Below are 19,391 nucleotides of genomic sequence, written 5' to 3'. Positions count from 1 at the left end.
TGATGTTAATGGGAAAAATAAAATAAAAACACTGCTATCGTACTGACACAAGACGGCATCTTCCCTCTCTCAGTCTCTAATGTGTTTGAGCACAGAAAACAAATCCACACAGCCTTTTTCCACAAAGGCAAACATGCTCTGTACTACACACACAATCACATGGCTACTCAGACAGACTGTTGCATGAGCAGGTATGTCTCTAGTGAGAAGGATGTCCCTGTGGGGGATATTCATCTGAGATTACATTACAGACTCATATGGAGTATGAACAAAGATTCCCACGCTCGCCAATATCCTCTCCCGTTAGCCGACAGGACGTTCTGTTCAGCACCGAGACGCGAGGTTGGCCAGCAGAACATGTAATTCAAGCAGGGGACGGCAAGTTGACTTGATTAGACAGAATTTTAGCTTTTTCAACAAGTCAACCATTTTAAAAGACCGGAGTCCACGTTTTTACATGGAGGAGTGGTATGTTTATAAGCTTCCTGAGTTAGTTTGTATAAATGCTTTTAGCTGCAGGATCCTGGTTTATTCCCATCATGGACCGACACAGTCAGATGTCAACAGATGGTGCAAACACAGACATTTGACTGAGATATAATCCAGCTTAAATCCAACTTTGCTGTAACTACATTTATTGTGGTGTTGATTGGCTTCCCGTTCAATTCACAGATGGACACTAACCCCGATCCATAAGATAAATGGCTGCAGGACCCGAATAGAAAAAGCAGGAAAGGCTTGTACATTTGTTTCTCTGCAGGTTTCTGTGACTGAACACCAGTTACTTCCCTTAACAAAGTCAGACATGTTTCATTTTTGTTAAACTCGTCAAACGAGGCCTTATTTGACTGGTGCTGGACAGGTGTTTCACCATATCACAGGTTTAATCTATGAAAAGCCTATCCAGGAAAAAAAAAAACACATAGCAAGCTAATATAGACTAAGTGGAAATCTGTGTCAATGTGTTGAGCATGTGTGTGCAGTGAAATGTCACACACCTATTGTAATATGTGAAAGTGGGCAGAAGCAGCAGCTTCTTTCTGTGCTAAAGAGACGTCCCTGCTCTCCGGCGTCCCTGCCCCCCCCTCTGGATGATATTACATTTCACAAATCCTCTCGACAATGACACTTTATGGTTGCCATGCAACGTGCCCTTAGGGAGTGCATTTAGCAAATGTGGGCGGCGATGTTCATGGTGACATCACTTCCTGTGAAAAACAACACCATTACATGTCCACTGACACTATGAATGGCAGAGAAAAATGTGCCAAGTCAGAATGACACAATGAAAAGAAAAAATTAACCAGCTGTGACATCCAGAAGAATAGAAAAACAAACAGCACAAAGCAGCTGAATGGTACAAAACACAATGTTCTTCCTCTACCAAATAAACGCTGGCTCGGATACGGGCCTTGCAGAATAACAGTGTCACATTACCGGGCAGCAGCTCAGCAGCTAACAGCATGTAACAGGGCTAAAGCATCTCTCTGATCCCCATATGGGAAAACCTGAACTGTGAAACGAGATACTTGAGGCCTGTGAAATCATCAGTCGAGCCACTACAGAGAGCACTGATGATACTGCCATGCACTGCATGTAAGCATGGCGCTTACAAGAGCATAAAGGTATAGTTAGAGGTTAATATGATGAAAAGTATACATTGGACACACACACAGACCCACACAAAGCATAAGCCACATCTGAGCGATGGTTACAGTCCTGCTGTGGCTGATACACAGGACCACCCAGGGGTTTACTAATGGTAGAGCTAGCACACATGCTTCCTTCAGCTGGATAGCCTCCCCCATAAGCTGATACTGTATATATTAACTCAAATGACAGGGGAGGAAATACAGACTTTCAAAATCAGCCTCTTGCTGAGAAAAAGAGGTCTCCCTGATGTGAAGAACTGGACAAATACTATAGAAACCATATGTGCTCACCATGTTTTATATGAGAAGGATGGCTTAGGGTTGTAATACAGGAGTCAACATCGCAGCAAGCTCAAGAAAGAAAACAGAGAAATTGACAAACTAACCACACAGGTTTCCTTCGCAGCATTTTCTTCTCGCAGAAGACAGAAAATGAAGTCGAACAAGCTCAAGACTGACAGCAAGAAGTCTGATTTACTTCAACACAGTTCACTGTCAGAAGTTGTCTCCTCTTATAATCCTTTCCTCTGGCAACGTAGTAAAAAAACCTGTCATGCAGGTAAGACAGACCTGCTGGTCAACTTAAAAAAACTATGTCGACATACTGATCGTGTACTAACTGCAACACACTCAGGAAACCGAATGTTTCGTAATACACTTTGACCCAGAAACACACGTGTGCTAAGTTTAATGTTACTCAACAGGTTGGATATTTTAATGCTTTAAGAACTAGCTTCGGGTACAGCGAGGCACATTAGTAAATGCCAAAGTGTTTGGCAGGGAGCTTTGCAACAATTGCCAGTGTATCTTATTTTTTTATATGCAAAAAGAACAGAAATGTAATCAGTCAATCCTTTGTCACCAGAGTGAACAATGCAGAGACAAACATGGCATAAAACGTATAAAAGATACAGTTTAGGTAAGCTGGTGTGCTGGTGATGTAACTTGAGGACTATTCCTAATATTCCACTAATAATTGTGAAACAGCAGCTCTTCTTTTAAATCCTAACACTGCTATCTCAAATCAAATACACCTCGTGTAGATGACTCACCGGATATTAAATCATCATCTATAGTTGTGAATTGTGAAATGCTTTCTTTTGTTTAATTAAAACAGTAAATGACACAAGGAGATCTGACAGCACTTTACGTACCAGCGCTACGCAGCGCTCGATTTATATTTAATTATTGTGACAACAGAAATAAAACCAACATTTCACTTTGAAAACCTGTTTATATAATAAAAATAGATTTCATTTCACTGTCAGTCGAATATTTGACAAGCCACTATTTGAATTACTTGCTCATTCAGACTGTCATGACGCAGACACAAGATTAGTATCTTGTTGTTTTTCTGTTGTAATAGATACCACAATAGATATCGTATTTAAGCTCTCAGTCCTCCTGGTGTCTTCTGTATGATTATCTTCTCTCCGCTTCACATTTGTGCCTACATTTAGATGCACTTCCACCTGGTTGGTGCTGGCTGCACTTAATGTTTATTATTATGGAGAAGGAAGTGATTTATTTGCCTCCCCACCAGGAATTAAAGAGGCCACCCTCCAGACGTAATCTTGCATCTCTAATTAGACTACAGCTGCCCCCGATCTGACATTACAGAGTGATCCCCGATGATAGGCTACCACCAGCTTTTTCCTGAGAGTGATAGCCTAGTTGCTGTTCGAGGCTTGCTTGGCTCCCATCCTCCTATTGTGCCAAATAACCTCCATCCCTTGTCCCCCCAGTGTTGTCCTGCCCTACTTGGCACGCTGCCACTGGGTGTGTGTGTGCGTGTGTGTGTGTGTGTGTGAGGGGTTTGATTTTAATAGAATCAAGATATGATAGTGCTTTGCAGGGCCAAGACTGCAATGTGGCGCTTTCAGCATCTCAGAGAGACCTTCACTGCCTTTAAGTGCGTCTACCTCAGAAATTCTGATTGTGTGTGAGTCATCTTCAAAACTGCTGCAGTGTGTGTATGTGTGTGTTTGTGTGCCTTTCTCATCCTGAGGGGCTTATTGAGACAGTAGTACTGGTTTCTTGTCGGGAAATCCCCCTTCTTATGAATGGAAGGGCTATAATCTCAGTGCCACACAGCACACAACTGGAAACAGTAGTAGCAGCACGATCAAGCCCCCTCTCAAAGACAAATACTGTATCAACACGGAGCACATGGCCACGCAGGGGATTTCTGCATTATTCAGCACACATACACACACACACACACACTCACAAGAATGTGTAGGTTTGCATGACTTTCAGCACAAAGACGTGCAACGTCGACCCGCAAACATGTTTATGTATCGCACACGGGCACACATGAACGTGCACACACACCCATCCTGTGAGGGATTAGCAAGGAAAACACTCAATTAAAAAAACAGCTTTAGCTCTTCCTAATGAAAAAGTGAGGGGAAAAAAAGATTAGACAGCTAGCAGGCAAGCACTGAAATATGAACGGCTATACGCTCGCTGCATATACGCTAGACTTAAACCTCCATTTTCTATCATGTAATTGATCTCACGAGCACCATTTTGTTTGATATTTCCCTGCTACCCCTGCTGCTTTGTAGCATCAGCATTAGAGCACGCCTGCAAACAGGAAACATTGGATGCACGGCTTTGAGCACGCTGGTGGAACCAAATTTATATTAGGAGGAAAAATGTAAAGGAGGAGGGGGAGGGTGAAACATTAAAAAAAAAGGGAGCGGTGCAGTGCTTTCATCTGGTGATTATATGAGGTTATTTTTTTAGCAGGTGGGCTGCCTGGAAAAGCAAATTCCAGCCCGCAGGGAGCTGAGATCAGTCAGGCCTGACCTGTTAAATATCCCTTGTGTAACCGAAGGGGAGATTTTGTTGGTAAATATTTTGATGAACCATCGAAAAAAGAGCAGGTTTCTCATTAAACCTAAAAATCTACCAGCCCCTTTTGTTTCATTTGTTAAACATTTAATGGGAAAAATCTGAAGTTTCAGAAATATCTCTCCTGAAAACTTATTTCTCCTCCTCTAGATATCAGCTTATAAAAACAGGGAATAGCTGAGTGGTCACCATCCCCAGTAACTCAGGTGACATTTTCTAATACCCCTTTATGATACATGCTTAATATGATGAAGAGGCCCTTAAATTTTCAAATGTTGGGAGTAAAATGGGACATGAAAAAAACTCTTAATCTTAAGATGGCATAGATTGGAGCCGCCATTAACGTTATTAGCAACACCTGTGCTTTTCCTGCTCTGTCAAGGCAAAAAAAAAAGGGCCTGTGGTTCAGTCCAGAGCTCAAAAAAAGCTTTGAAACCCGCAACACCATAATCCACCGGGTACCATCCTTATCCTTATCCATCCTTTATGACAATGGAATATATGTAGTTACATTAGCCACTTTTAAAAACAAAATGCCGTCAATGAGCGAATTACAAGTTGCAGGAGAGACACCTGCATTATTTTCTTAACAGATGTTGAGCTAATCCCCAGGGTTGTTTCCCCTTCTGGCAGCAATGCGCAAGAGCTTTCCTGTTGAAGGGCTATTGGATCTTACGGTTTAAGCTTTGATGAAGATTCAGTTATAGAATAAAGTCATTTTAATGATGAAGAATGTTATCAACCTAATTTTACATTTAAAGCAGTTTGTACAATTTCCTGACTTTAATGTACAACATTAACTCTTTTGGGACTTATGTGGTTGTGATATTAAACCACTTAAATAACCAACAGGACTGACTTTCTCGTATATGTGTCTTGTTGCTCGTCCACCTGTCACAGCGGCTGGTTCGTCCATATTTCAAATCAGCTGCTTTCATTCATGTCGCTCATCAGTCGGACAGATTTTCCATATGATGATATACGACCCCCGTAACACGATTGCTAAGCGGCTGGCAGAGTAAACTAGCAAAGTAATCCAGAAGGCGCGTACTAGCAATTAAATTGGAACTGATGATTCGAGTAGAAACCCAGGTAGTAACGACAGCGCAGTGGTCTCAGAGAAACAGACCCTTAAGTACACAGGCAATTAGTATAATAGTCTTATCTCAGGCCCCATTCCCTGCTTAAAAGGAGGGTCAGATGCAATGGAAGAGTGAGCATACACTGGACACGCAGACACACACAACCTCGATGCTTTCTGAACGCAGGCCTGCGCACACCCTCGACAGAGCGGAGGCTCGAGTAATGACTTCAGCGGAAGGTTAGTACCTCTGCAGCCGAGATTCATTAATATTTTATGGGGAGATCCTGGGTGGTGCATGCATATGAACAGGACTCTCCAGCGGTATGAATCTCTCCCCCGGAGCTTCTTGTCATCATGTACATGGGCTGTCTCCATCACTCCACATTAGCGACAGAGCAGCTATCACTGAAAGCTGTACAGACACACAGTCCGACAGCATGTGCTGTGTGCAGACGAGGGAACACACCAGTTTTCTGGTTTGGGGCCAATACAGTCAGTACTGAAGTTAATGGGTAGAGGGCCTCGACAGGTAAGGAAAACATGGTGGTGCAGTCCAAAGTAGAGTTTATGTATGTACATCAGAGAGCATAATTTCGGATTTTTTGTTTTGTTTTTTTTTTTTATCTGTTGTGCCGATTCTTTCCTAATTAATTTGGCTGATGCCGATGCCAATATATGCAAAAACATCAAGTCCCTCTTGTAGTGGAATTAGAATATTATAATGCCTTCTCTTGTCATGATTGCCCACTGCCAGATGAGGACATATAATGCTTTATTAAAAACGTACACATTCACTGGGCAAAATAAGAGACTTACTTAGTCACAGTTTGCATCGCATTTGCTTAATTTAAGCATCATATTACAGGCGTATCATATCGGCAGACGTGTTTATTTCCGGCCGATGCTGATATTTCCATTTTAAAGCCTGTATTTCCCGATAACGTTCTGATATCAACGTGCGTACCGAATGTACATTGGCTCAAATCTTTATGGACACAGCAGCAGATGCTCCCTTTGCACCGGAGGGTGCCGAGCAGCACTGTTCCTTGTTATACCTGTTATAACTATACAACCAAGTCAGTGTTATGTTACGGCTTGACTGTTTGTTCCTCTGGGCTAGCGAGCTTCTTCCTGTCTGTCTTGTGTCCACATGCAGCCACCGCCAGAGTAAGATGCCATAGCATACAGTGTGCGTGCCCTAAAGTCTCACAGAGTTATTTGTTTTTTAATGCATTTACTCTTCTTAAACATCTACTTTTAGTTTTATTTAAGATTTATTCTTTGCACCATAAATACGTCCAGAGGGAAGTGTTGAAGAGGAGGGAGTTTAATCAGGTCATCTGGTGTTCGAGCCAATATGGTTGTATTTATGTTTTAGTCCTTATGTTTACATTACAGTGTCAAGAGCCTGAGACTGATCATGCTCTGACTCATGATTCAAGGCCTGGACCTGCCCGTCTCAGTGAAACTGTCCTGTAAGGAACAAAACACATGTAGGTTTGTTATCTTTTTTATTTTAAACTGATAATTTACAATAAAAAGGAAGTGGACTATTTTGTTTAACATGGTCAATCAAGAGTCACATTCTTGTTGGTTACTGAGGCCTAAAGCTTCATAATTGAGTTCAGCTCTTTGGAAAACTCTGCTCCACATTGTCTCTTCTTTATTGTGCCATTTCTAATTAGTACAAAAGTGGAAGCTCCATTAGCATGAGCTTTTGCCAGATATGAATCTTCACACCTTGGATGAAATATTCACACTCCCACGAGCCTTTTTTCACATATACAGACAGAGCTATATATCATTGCCACATTTGCACTAAGGGCCTGTACATCTGAACTTCTTTTTCTCAAGTAAAACACAAGAAGAGGGACACAGAGTAGGCACCACGACGCTAAACTGGTGATGGCTACGACCGCATCCACAAGGACTGCGGACAGATTCTCCATCACACAAACGTAAGCAGTGAAGATTAAGACGCAGCATCACAAGCTACAGGGTCACATTCAGATTAGTCCCGATTAATTTTGTCAAATTCAACTCACAACTCCGGCTGGTCCCTCTTTTCTGTATTGCATATTCCTATGATCTTGAAATATTAGTAACCGTGGCAAAATTAGGGATTGCAATTCACCAATATTACTACATGCAAGACCTATTTTAAATTCCCTTTAAATTATGATCTTAAATGACTTCAACCACACCAGAAACTGAAAAATTAAGAATTCTGAATATCAAAATCTTCACTAATAGTTTCCCAGACCCGGTTTAGATACACCAGCTGGTTCATTGACATGGGTTACAGGCAGCCATCTCTTTAATTTCATTTATTTACTCTTTGCTTTTCTCATTTTTTCCATTATCATTAATAACCTTTTTTAAATTGTTTTATCGTCGGTGACACAGTACACTCTTCTGTGTACTGTATAACTCTGAATGTTACACTGTGTGGAGAGAGCTGTGCTTTACAACTGTGTTTAGAATAAAAACTCAGAATTAAAAGTGTTTATTTAACATCATTTTAAATATATCTACAATTATGAATATGCACGTAGATCAATACACTAAAAGCACATAAACCACACGATGTGCTGCAAGTTCAAATGCCTCTTTAGATTTAAATAGGTCAATAAAATGCAGCATTGTGGCATTTACACCAACTTTATAGAAAGAAAGCATTGGGTGGAGCTGAAAAACGTAACTATGAATGGTTGAGGAAAAAGGAAACAGGAACAAAGCTATCAAACAAGCATAAAAAGGTCATGGCCTTTATAAAAATGTCTGTAAGACTGTGCCAGCCCGTCATCTGACCGGACTGAATGACGTTTCAAAATGGCTGGAATGCATGATGTAATGAATGCCCCCAAAAAGGTTGAGTGAGATGATTCAGGCTCCATAAGCGGCTGTGATCCAAGCAGTCTTAATCTGATGCTTTTTCTGCATGTAGGCCAAGTATGGTTACACTAAATAAAAATGGGTTACACAGCTCATTAACTTGTAACAACAAGGATCAGCGTGATCGGTAACACATTTGAATGGCCATGCCAATACAGACCCATTATATACTGCCCCTTCAAGACTAACAAGTCTTTGCACAGGTCTTTGCATTTCATTAAATGCTGATGGTTTAATCAGCTGCGTCTCCACGACCGCAAAGTGGTTGATGAAGGAAAAAGATCTGAGTGTGCGCTGACTAACCAAGGTAGAGTTAAGCTTCCTGATCTCACGGGTGTTTTATCTCAAAGTGAAAATTGCACCATCAAACTGAGCTTTTATTCAATGATCAAAACTGAGCGTGTTCAGCGATGCCACCGGATCAACAATCTTTTAGTTAACCAAAACAGCTAAGAGTCCTGAGTTGCCGTCCGCATTACCGAGCGAGTACATCCGACTCCAGCTGGGAAGCTACTGGGGGACTGTATCACAATGACTGATTCGCTCCATCATCTCACTATTCTCCCAAATATCAGCACTGCCACAACTTCCTCATTATCACACACACAAACCGCAAGCAAAATCCATTATCTCCTACAGCTTTTCTCCCTCTGCCGAGCTCATCTAGTTATTAATCAACACAGCTGCCAGCCAGATATTATTGTTGACCGTTGTCAGTCACTCTCACGCGAAGTCTAAAAAAAAAATAAAAAAAACACACACAGGCCTTCTCAATCATGCATAAAACCAAAAACGTGTTTTGTTTTTACAGCAGCACAATCTGACATTAGTGAATCTCAACATTCCCCCTTTTTCCTCAGCTTCCTGCCTCAGTCCTCCGTCTGCACCAGCTGATATTTCGATAGCTTGTGTTGGGTGTGGCTTATAGCTACACACACTGCTTATAGCAGTTTAACAGGGGGATGGGGAGGCGGACCGCGGTATCTATACATCAGCACTACTTGCCTGAATATACTCGGCAGCACTGTCTCACATGTAAATGCAGCCTTTGTTTGCTCCTCCCATGTCTATGCTGATGACTGAGCCTGCTTTATTGTTATGGTGTGCAGTAAATTCTGTTGAACTTTGAGCTTCCATCTTGGCAACGGCAGGCACAAAATGTACGCGAGTGGAACAATGTACCAGCAAAAAAATCAACCAGTGCACAAGCATGTTTAACAGTGAGATATGCAGTAACAGCACAGGACTGAGGTGTTAGTTATCAACCCAAACGTACTGAAATGTATGCCTTGTTTGATAGGAGCAAAACAACACTGTTTTAATTACCAAGTCATGGAGCATTGATTCTCAGCTCAGACCCAATAGTCTCCAACTTGAGCTCTTTGCGAGACAGATTTTATTTATAGTGCTATCAATAGATCACGTGGAGAGAGATGATGTGCAAGATACGATTCGATTTGCAGCGGCAAATGTGGGCTCGTAAAAAAAAAAAAAAAAAAAGCAGCAACATCTCGCCATATTATGTAAAAAACAAAACACCTTTCACTTTCACAAGCCCTCAGGCTGATCAGCTTATGTTCAATGTGTTAGTTTTTCTCCTCAATCAGAGTAAGTGAAACAAACCATTGTGTGAATATGGCCACATATGCATATCTGGTTCTGCCAGTACTTTGCATAACCAGGGCAAACTGATAAATGTTACAGAGTAACTGTAGAAATGGATGAGGACAAGCAGTATTTGCTTCGTCCTTACAGAAGGCGAAATGTGCCGTGTCAAAAAATACTAGTGAAATGATGCTGATTATTTGGTACTCAGAAAATAAATCAACCGTTTTTCTCCGTTCACACTGATATGAATATCACTGTAAATTGAATAGTTGAATTTTGCGTCCATCTGCTCGTTCTGTGATGTTCATTTGTCATTATTAGTGCCAAACTAATGATTAAAATGCAATAAAATAAACATTTTGATGGATTTCTTGTGTAATATGTTTACGGCAGCCCTGTCTCTGGTAGAATATGCATAAATCTCCTTGGGTATGGTAGTGCAATGACATGAAGTTAACTGTAGTGGCACGTGTCACTTGTTCCTTGGGCTCATTAAATGTTGCAGCGGTTTAGGCTTGGGTTCTGTTAAAGAGTATACTATACTGCTTTGGGTTAGGGTGGGACCTGGATCATGTCAGTGGTTTACAGAGCAGTATTAACGGCTGCGACTACATACCCAATCTTGGCCTTCTGCTTAGGCTTGGAGGAGGGTACGATGCAGGCCTTCCTACAAGCCTTCTCTTTGAGCCGTGCCTTGCCATTTCCTTTGTGCTCGCGGTCGCGGTGGCTCTTGTGCTGCGAGGAGGAGCTGGGGAAGCTCTCAGGGCTCATAACTCTGGGGATGTTCTTCTCTCCACGCTGTCGGGCTTTAGCAATAGCCTCTGATATTATCCTGTTGGCCTTCTCCTGCTTGTCCTGTATATTTGCCTCCATCTGATGGTGCGTCCTCCGTGGCGTTCTCTTCTCCGATGAGGAGCTGGATGACGATGAAGACGATGAGGAAGAGGAGGAGGACGATGAGCTGCTCTTCATTGGGGGACTGAGGACCCGTACCTGGCTACCGGGACCATTAGCGTTCTTTCGAGGCTGAGGAAAGAGAAAGAAAACGGTAATTAGTATTTCATCTTCGAGGCAAATATCTCATAAATATTACAGACATGATGTCATCTATTTCAGATGACACAAACCCAAAAACAGATGCTGGGGTATATGTGCTATAGAAAGACCCAGTGAGACACGGACCTATAGGGTTGACACTTGACCTTAAAAGCAGAGGTGAGTGACTGAGGCTGAAAAAAGTTCAGACTGAACTCATTTAAGCACGATGTGCAGCCGATAAGATGCTACATACAAGTCTTCAAACACCAAATCATTATGCATTTCTCCACACATAGAAAATACCATAGACAAAATCAGCAATTTTCTAGCTTTCCTTGCATTCAAGCTCTAAGGTTGGCCCTTTCTGTACAGTTCAAATCATCTGCCCACACGTTCTGTAACATACAACTAGAATAAAAAGAAATATAAAAGACAGGGTTGTTTATAAAAGGAGATTATTGTAGAGTCACACAGCTCAGCTAACAGGTGAGTAACACACTCAAACCTTGGTTTCCTTTCACGGAAAATGGTGCCAGCACACCGAGATGCCATTTCACTGTACAATAAGCAGACAGCGAATGCGATAATCAAACATGAAACAGAGAAATTGTGTAAGCCACTACAACCCCTTTATGACATTACAACATGCTCCGATGCTGCGATGTGACCACTGCAACTATCACTCATTCAGAAAAACACAACCCTCCTGGAGGCTGTGTGAACCTCTCGCACAGCGGAGCTCGTTGCTGTCCCCGTCTCCGATGGTGGGGGTGGGGGGAGGACCTGTCTCACTATGCGTGATGCTCACTTCCACTCTCAGCCTCCTGTGCAACTCTACCGGCGGACCTTCAGCACGAGAAAGGCCGGTGTTTCCCCCCAGGAATTCATTTAGATCCGGTGGTGGGAAATTATGTGACATGAAAACTCTCTCAGCCCTGATACAACTAAAAAATCTTTTAGATGGTGTAAGATATGCAAAGGTAGGGTAAACACTCGAGTCAATGAAGCAGGTTACAGTGAGCCTCGCAGACATAAATAATCCAGCCTGGCTGATACATGATGATACGTGAATAATAGATGGCGTGACGGTGGTTATGCCTTCACGAGCTCCTTGTGGTGGGCCTGGAGTCCGGCGGAGAGGGAACCCATAAATGGATGACCCGATCTAAAAATGTGTTGCGTATGCCTATACGGCCCAGGCGCGGTTTGCTTTTTTTTTTTTTTTTTTTTCTTTCTCCTCACTGGTGGCTAAATAAAGAGAATTAGCTTGAACCTCGCCAAACAAAGTGTGTGTGTGGGGGGGGAGGGAGGGAGTTGAATAACCAGCAATTCATTTGGAAAGGAAGGGGGGAAAACACGCACACACACACACACACACACACACAAGAGCTGCATTATGATTTTCACGTGTGCAACGCCGCTGAGGCTATTAGGAAGAAATTTACTGGATCATGCTGGAATGTTCTCATTCAAGTAAATGGTAGAAAAAAACAAAAAAGAGAGAGAGAGAGGGGGGAGGGTTTGAAAGTAATGCTTGAGAGCGGAAGAACATGAAAGAAGCAGCGAGAGGAAGACGAAAAAAAATATGAAAACAGGCTTCTATCAGAGAGAGGGAGAGAGGGGGTGAGGAAAGATAAAATGCACCAAAACTGAGAGCGCTGCAGCTGTGTAATACATCTATAAATAACTGAAATTACAGCCTGCCAGCACTGCAGTGATTTCAATCTCTCTAACAGCACGTAGTCCCACAAAAACGCTGAGGACCGTTACAGCCCATGAAAAGGTAGAGTAAAGCTTCCAATCGGGCCGGCCTTGCTTTTTTCCCCCCTTCGCTCTCACCCCCACATTTCCACATGTAGTGAGCTCTCTGCTGACTGACAGGTTCAACACTTGGAGGACACACACATACACACACACACACACACACACACACACACACCATGTACAGTACAGAAACTACAGCAGCCTGTGAGTGAGTGAGGAATTCAAAGAAAAGGAGGCTGGAGGAAAGCGATGTATGGAATGAGCAGGCAGTGGGGGGCGGGGAACAGAAACACTGTTAAAAAAAACCCCAGCGTGCCTTGATAAGGTCTAGCACAGCAAAGCAAATGAGTATGGAGGGGAGGAAAATAAAGCAGCAATGAGTTCAAGATGGCGGCAGTGCAGCATGAGCCAGTAGCAGAGGAGGTTGTTCAGTTCCTGCCGGGCCCCTCCTCCTCCCCCTCGTCCCTCCTCCCAGCTCTCAGAGCAGCTCACTTACCCTTCCTCTTGGCCTCTTCACTGTAGACATGGTGTTTTTTTTTTTTTTGTTTTTTTTTTTCTCTTCCTCTTTCCTCCCCCTCTCCAACCGGCTAACAAAAGCCTTGCCCTTTCGCCGGGTTTTTTCTCTCTCCCTCCGCCGCTCGCTCACGCTTTCTCTTACAAACACACTTCTTTTTCCCTCTCAACAGTCGTTTTTCTCTCACTCTTCCTAGAGCCGTGCGTTCCCCCCCTCCCCTCCCTCGCTTCCTCGTTTTGCCTCCCCTCCTCCTCCCCGGTCAGCTCCTCTCCTCAGGCAGTGCGAAGAGCGCTGGAGCCTGTTCGTCTCCTCCTCCCCCAGCGGGCAGGGCTCAAGAGGAGCGCATGGGAGCTCTCTCTCTCTCTCTCCCTCTCTCTCTCTCTCTCTCGCGCGCTCGCTCCCTCACCCTCGTTTGTCTCTTCACAGGGTGATGAGGGAGCAGCGCTGTGGGCGGTAGAGGAGGTGCGTGGCAGTCCAGGAAGCTCTCATTCTGCTGCTGCGTGCCTCTTCGCCGTCGTCCGGCTTCGCCAAAGTCTCCCTCTCACTCTCTCTCTCTCCCCGTGCGTGTGTGTGTGTGTCAGAGTTGCCTTCCCCTGCCTCCCCTCTCCTCCCCTCTCATTGATTCCTCTTTCCGCCTGCCTTTCGCGTGCCTGTACCTCTCTGAGCCTTTTTTCCTCTTATTTCTCGTTCTTTCTTGCTCTTTCCGCTCTGCCGTTTTCCCCCCTCTCTCGCGCCTCTCTCCTCGTCTTCTTCACCGGCCAGGATAAAAGGTAGGTTACTCCTTTTTATTACACACACAAAAAAAAAAAAGGCTTTTTGCGGTCGCTTGCTCGCTTGTTTGGCCGGTTGTTTTTTTTCCTCCTCTTCCCCCCACACTTGTCTTTTTCCTCGTTTCTCCCTCGCTGCCCTCCCCTCTCCCTGGCTGGGGCGTGTGTGGCGAGCTCGAGACTCTGGCAGGCAGAGCGGCGGAAAATGAAAGCACAAAGCAGCAAAATGCATCAGCATGAATATTAGAGATGTCGTTAAAACCCAGACTCGTTTTTCTCTCTCTCTCTCTCCCTCGCTCGCTCACTCACTCACTCACTCGCTCTCTCTCACTCACTCACTCACTCTCTCTCTCTTTGTAAGGAAGTAGGCCAGCAGATGGTGCTAGCAGTTATTACATTAACTTTCACAACTTAACCCCCAAAGTACTGGATTGCGCCCACACCACAGGCTGTCAACATCAGAGCTTTTTTCGTCCCCCCCATGTAGGTTACTGCCGATGACGTGTCGTGTTATTTATGGAACGGCATCATACACATTATCAAACGCATTCAGAATTTCCCACAGGATGAAAATGTTTTTTCCCTGACTCAAACAGTACACAAACATTACAGACGCTAACGACATGACTACAGCGGCGTAAAAGCAGACTTCCTACTCCCTCGTACCAGACGGAAACATCCAGAAGTCTCCAGTGGCGGGGGGGCGGAAGACTTCGAGCACTTGAGAGGTCAAGGCCTCGTCACCCCGCGATGACTCTTGGAAAAAAAAAAAATTCCGAGAGGGGAAACTGGGCTGTGTCCAACACACGCAGCTCTTCCTGCGCACCAGAAGAGATCTTGTGAGGAACGAGCTGGCCTTTCAGGGGGACGGGGGACTCCTGACAGCATGATGCAGGGGCCATGTGCACCGGCTGGCACATGGTATCGGGGAATTATGCAGAGACACAGGGCTGGCCTGAAGCCAGGTACAGTGCACAGCACTACTGGTCCGAGTTACTGACAGATATCCAATCAGCTCTGAAATCTTTATTTACTGTGCAAAATGTGCTGAACGGGCTTCTTTCCTTGCCAACACCCTGTTCACCTCTCATGCAGCTGCACACGACGGCATACATGAGCGGATTTGGGATGAGTTTGGGATCACATCTGATTCAGAATATTTACACAAAACACATTATGTCAATACATGTCTCCTGACAGGTGGAGCTGACAACAGGCTGTTAACTTAAAGAGATAGCTAAATACAACACAACACACAGTGAGACATCACCCAGAATCCTTCACAATGTCCTAAAAAGCAAATGTCCCCAAGGAATGCTCTGATTTTGGTAAATATTAAATGTTCTCTGTGTGTTTCTCTGTGACTTTTAAATGTTTTGAGACCAATAAAATGTTATTTTGTATAACGTTTGTATAATTTATCATATCGTTCCATTCTGATCCCTCGGAGACTACTTACTGTGAGTTTTTTCAAGTATGGTGTGAAATATGTGGGTGTGTGTGCGTGTAGGCTACAACACAATATGGCTTTACATAGCATGTTGTACAGATAACCTCAATAAAGTTGTATGCAACTGACCAACTGGCATGGTGTGGACAGCCTCATTCAAACTGTGTATGTGTGAATACATGTGCGTGTAAAGTAGCAAAGGCAGAGCTTTTTAAGATAAGTGGGACGACAGGTCTCTCATTTTTATCTCTGTGGTGTGTGTAGTTTTACATTTTACAGCGTTATATCTTCTACATGGAGACGGCTTTCCAATGTGTGCGTAACAATGGCCGTCCTGTCCAAAAATGTGTGCAGGAGCAGACATGAGATCCAACCTGCCAGGGCCAGGCCTTGGAGTTTGGACTTTAAAAGTAGACCACATGCTTACCGAGAGCTGAGCAACAGTGTCCTCCCCAAGCTAAACAAATCCACTGTCAGATAATGCCCACTGGGGAACAGAGCCTGGGGGTGAGCTTTGACTGCACACACACACATCAACAGTGCAGTGGGTGTTAAAACTCATGTCGGCCCTTGGCTCTTTCTACATAAACCAACACAAACAGTAAAAATTGAAAACCAAACAGTGTCCTTCATTACTGCATCGGCAATATGTGTACATAATAAAACAACATGGAAGGGCCTTTTCACTGTAAAAGTGGAAGAATACGCTGTTCAAAGAAACATCTTGCAGCAGCTGCCATCTAAAATCCAAATAATCAAATCACTGCAACAGCAGACAGTATTTGATGGGTAAAACAGACAAGGTGTGACATTCAGAGAGCCTGAATAACACCCTTATTAACACACAGAAAGACTCAGTCACCATATATGGTTGTTAGTGACGATACAACAGTTTTCTTCACTGGAAAAGGTTTGTCTGTGTGTCAAAACGAGAGCAAAAGAAAAGAAAAGAAAGAGGAAAAAGGCTCAACAACATACAAATGCTTCAACGGTCACATGGCACGAAGCCACGGCTCCTTGGCGATGAAACGGTTAATATGCAAACAAGCCTGGCAGCTCTGTGCGAGGGGGGAGTGGTTTCCTTTAAGGACAGAAGAGGGAGGGAGGAGGAAGAGGAGGGGAGGGGAGTAGAGAGGAAGGGGAGGGGAGTAGCGGAGCTGTTGAAAGGTAGTGTGTGTGTGTGTGTGTGTGTGTGTGTGTGTGTGTGTGTGTGGAGGGAGGGAGAGAGAGAGAGAGAGAGAGAGAGAGGGAGGCTGGCTGTAGAGGCACAGGTGTCTGTCTCTGAACACTCCATTACTTCCTCATCAAAGGGACTGTATTAGTGTGCCACTACTCTCATTTCTTGCCTGCACCACCGTGAGAGTCTCCACTAACTCACCATTAGGGAAATGAGAGCTAGCGCCGGCTGAATAGATGGCTAGCACCCACCGGTGCTTCGGAGTCTACCAGCTAGCTGCTACACTCATACACAGAGATTACAAACCGTAGCCAACTGGGATAAAGTGTCACCCGGTGTGAACGGAAACATTATCCGTGGTGCGACGAATGACAGAACGACCTTATGATCTCGCATGCACAGCCACTGCTTTAGGCAATGCACATGTGAGTTTTAAACTTCCTCAATTAAGAGGTAAAACACTGTTTGTTTTCATAATGATGATTTTTCTAACTATGATATGAAAGCGATGCATAACAATCCTCATAATTGATATCAAAAATGTTCACCAATCGATTATTTGTCGATTATCTGTCATTAAACTAAAAATGTATCGACTATCAGTTCCTAGAAAACTCCATTTCCTCTGGGGGGGATCAATAATGGGTGCACAAAAACAGCCGTTGCCGACGTAATAATGCAGCACTATTGGATTCTCTCATTCAAAACGTGTGAATGTCCATCAGACCAGCGATGAGTGTTTCCCCACAGGTCCAGAACTGATTTTGTAGTGAGAGCCGGCTGCAAGGGAACATAGCACTCACAAATTAACAGCTGATTAGCAAAGTCATTTTTTTCTCATCTGTAAGACTGCAAATAAAAGGCTGCATTCTGGGAGCCGTTTTCATCAATCTTCATGCCAAAATGCCGCCCTCTCCTTAAAATCTACCACCAAACAACATAGATGACATAAATAAAAAAAATAAAAAAATCAGGGCCAGATAAACACATCACCTTCACCTCCGAATCTGGTTGAACTTTCCCTTTACTTTTCACACCTTGAAAACACTTCTCAGTGCCGTTCACTAAGAATAGCCTTGGCCTTTAGGATTTCTCACAGAAACAAAAACATCACGGCTACCTCCTCACTAACACCAGATCTCATACCTATGGCTTTGTTAATGAAACATAGATAGCAGTGTTAAATCAAGGTGTGAAAAGAAGAAGAAGAAAAAAAAAAATAAAAAGATTATACCCCACTAATTAGGCCTACAGCTACAGGCCAGCCTGAAACCGAACAAAGGTGGGAGGGGAATGGCAGGGTTGATAAATGAAAGGAGACACGATGCACAGCAACGCTTCCTCAACCAATTAAATACAGCACCATGCATTAATGATCCTTTATTCGGGGCCAAGAGCAGCGCTAGGCTGGGCCAAGCGTGGTGCCCTCTAGAGAAGCTGCTGAAAGTCTAACAAAGCATTAGAACCTCAGTCGGGCCGGCTCTTCTGTGACCAAACGGCCTCACCGAGCCCGATAGAAGAACTGCACAGAGGAAAACAGGAGAGCACGAGCACACAACACGAAACGCAATCACCAACTGTTTTGATAACTGTTAATAGTTTGTCATTTTTCAAGCAAAAGGTCAAAGGTTTGTTGGTTCCAGCTTCTTTAATGTGAGGATTTACTGCCTTTATTCGTCATTTATGATATTAAATGAAGAGTCTTTGACCTTTGATTGACTTAATTGTGAAAATAGTTGTCAGTAATTGTTGCGGCACTAATAGCATTGTGAGAAAACAACAGAATTATTCAAATGTGACCTATTTATTGTGTACATTTAGCTTCAGATGTGCGTGCAATGTCTGGCTTTATATTCAAACAGCGAAAAAACCTGTGCACATGGGTGCTCCCCACCATCCTCTATTAGTGGTTGCCTGAGGGTTAACTGTCCTGGTGCCATGCTCAAAGGCGCCTGGTCAGCAGTCTTGAGGAAGGTGAGATTGTACCTCATTCACCTTCCCACAAACTTTCCAACTGACCAGGGAGCACGCATCAGTTTTACTGTGATGTAGTTTTCTGGGCTACAGTTCAAATTACTTTGATACTTTAATTTCAAACTAGACAATTTAATCTTCCGATTTCAATCCTGCGCAGGCTAATTAGAAAATCAGATAATTTAGGCCATCTAACAGCTACTAAAAATAAAATTGTATCTATGATGCAGCTCCTCATAGTGACTATTGGTTATATAGGAACAATATTCCTCTTTCAACTTACTGTTAGCTCAAAACATACATTATTACACAGCCACAGACGCTGCTGCATCCTCTGGGTTAACCATGCAGCACAAAATGAAAAACAAGAAGTAAGCATGTTCAACTCTGACCGCATTGACCTCAGAAGATAAAACACTGCTAGTGTTCGAGCGTGTGTGTGTGTGTGAGCATGCATGCATGTCAGGGACGTGTCCCACCACTGCGACACTCCCAAACAACTCCAATCCAACAGGCATTAATAAAGACAGCCTATTTGCTCACTATTCAGCTAATTGACTGCCTTATTTCATCAAGTTCAGCACAGACAGCCATTCCTATTGCTGACAA

General features: G+C 43.6%; 1 protein-coding gene across 7 annotated transcripts in view; it reads right to left on the bottom strand.

Moving 5' to 3' along the window:
- chd9 (chromodomain helicase DNA binding protein 9) overlaps positions 1-19,391 on the bottom strand; it is a 70,575-nt gene that overhangs the window by 33,289 nt on the left and 17,895 nt on the right. For 5 of the 7 annotated variants that reach the window (XM_084362696.1, XM_084362697.1, XM_084362698.1 and 2 more), the window contains one exon: positions 10,715-11,124. In XM_084362696.1, the coding sequence (XP_084218822.1) occupies positions 10,715-11,124 (410 nt within the window). Of the gene's footprint in view, positions 1-10,714; positions 11,125-13,396; positions 15,728-19,391 lie in introns of those variants that run through there. The other 2 variants (XM_084362701.1, XM_084362702.1) reach the window with 2 other exon arrangements.

Source organism: Pagrus pagrus, assembly GCF_965226575.1.
Source record: "Pagrus pagrus genome assembly, chromosome: 1".
In the NCBI taxonomy this organism is placed as follows: domain Eukaryota; kingdom Metazoa; phylum Chordata; class Actinopteri; order Spariformes; family Sparidae; genus Pagrus; species Pagrus pagrus.
This window is presented reverse-complemented; position numbering and strand designations above follow the sequence as displayed.